This window comes from Crocodylus siamensis, chromosome 1 (assembly GCF_052110815.1).
Source record: "Crocodylus siamensis isolate JL-2025a chromosome 1, ASM5211081v1, whole genome shotgun sequence".
In the NCBI taxonomy this organism is placed as follows: Eukaryota; Metazoa; Chordata; order Crocodylia; family Crocodylidae; genus Crocodylus; species Crocodylus siamensis.
The window spans coordinates 320,161,329-320,163,074 of record NC_143395.1 but is presented as its reverse complement, the minus strand read 5'-3'; the positions used below and the strand labels follow the sequence as shown (position 1 = coordinate 320,163,074).

General features: G+C 37.7%; 1 protein-coding gene across 1 annotated transcript; it reads right to left on the bottom strand.

Moving 5' to 3' along the window:
• Positions 1–383: 383 nt before the first annotated feature.
• On the bottom strand, positions 384–1,370 carry LOC149874810 (2-oxoglutarate receptor 1-like). The gene has a single exon (XM_090031699.1). It carries the CDS (start codon positions 1,368–1,370, stop codon positions 384–386), a length of 987 nt encoding a protein of 328 aa, XP_089887825.1.
• Positions 1,371–1,746: the final 376 nt, after the last annotated feature.

Here is a 1,746-nt window from a genome sequence, read left to right as displayed (position 1 = left end):
GGGGTGTTATTTAAGAGAGTGTGGTTTCAAAAGTGATTCACATTATACAGTGGTATATATATTCATGTGTGTGTATTTACATTGGGTCCAAATTTCCTATTAAAAACAGATATATTTGGCAGAACAGATGCCTGGTGTTACATTGTTGACTGTATAACAGTATAAACCAAAGAAGGCAGGGCAGTAAATACAAATTAACTTTTGAGACATGCCACAGCAAATACATTCAAAACTTTATTCAGAATAGTCAGTGTATAACTTTAACATATTGGGCCAAATTTGCAACTGGTATAACTAACATCAGTAGGGTTGCGGAGTTACTCATTTAAACCAATAGTGAACCTGACCCATTCCTCCAGTTTCTTCTTGTGTCAACTCTGCTACTACCTGTCTAGTTCAGATTTTTTTGTCCTAAATTTCAAAACAGAGAGGATAGCCCTTTGGAAGTTACCTCTCATTACAACATACAGTAATAAGTTACCAACTACATTTAGTGCCGCTAAGGGTTTAGTTGCAGTAAATATACCAAGGATCTGGATCTTAATTGGACAGCTAACTGGATATAGTTGTAGTTGTATCCGAACCCCTCTAAAGATATGAAAGGGTAGGAAACACACATAAAAGACCGCCAAGATGAGGATGGCAAGTTTGCGAGCCTTCTGCTTGTAAGAAGTGCGATTGTTGGGCCCTTTATCCAAGGTGTAAATAATTGCAGAGTAACAAAGTGTCACAATGAGCAAAGGCAAGAGGAAGGCAAACACAGTCAGAAGCAAGTTGTACCACCAGCTGGCATTGAGGTTGGTAACATTAGTAAGGTCCATGCAAATGGTTCTGTTTTGTTTCTTTTTTGTGGTGATCAGAAAGCCAAGAGGACTGACAGCTCCCAGGGAAATCACCCAGACTACAATGCAGGCCACCGTAGCCCATTTCTTCTTGTGAACAAAAATCCAGTTAATTGGATAGAGTACTACAATGAACCGAAAGATGCTGAAGCAACAGAGAAACAGGATACTGCTATACATGTTAAAGTAGAAATTGAAGATAATAAACTTGCACATGACATTTCCAAAGATCCAATTATTTCCATTGGCAAAGTAGTGTATCAGGAAAGGAAGAGAAGCTAAGTAGAACAGGTCGGTGATAGCCAAGTTTAACATAATGATGGTGCTGCTTTTCCAGGGCCTCATCTTGAAAAAGTACATGAAGATTACAACAATATTCACTGGGAAACACACCACAAAAATCATCCCATAAAAAGCAGAGATATAGTAGTTCATCAGTAAGAAGTCTTCTTCTGTGCAGTTTACGAAGGAGTTTGCCTGTATTGGCAAAGTGGTAAAATTGGCCAAGTCTTCAGCTGTCATATTCATAGGTATCTTCTTAATGCTTTAGAAAAATCAAGTATTTATTTTTTAATTGCTTAGTCAGTACAAATGTGATCAATACCTCTTTCTCCATTCTCACTACAATCTGTGGAAATAGTGTATTTTTAGGTATACCATTATGGCAGATACCTGTAGTTGCTATGCCTTCTTCAGACTACATGAGTATAAGTAATCGGGAAAAGACAGAAATGACAATTTTCGCCTGCTCTGACCACAGGAAGCAGTTTATAGCTGTGACCAAACACAAATGCATGGCTGCAAACAGCTTAAAAAATGGCTAATCACGTGAAAATCTACCCTTCATTTCATGATCTATCAGATAAAGACTTTCAAAATGTAGTGTCTTTTGTAACTTGTGTCT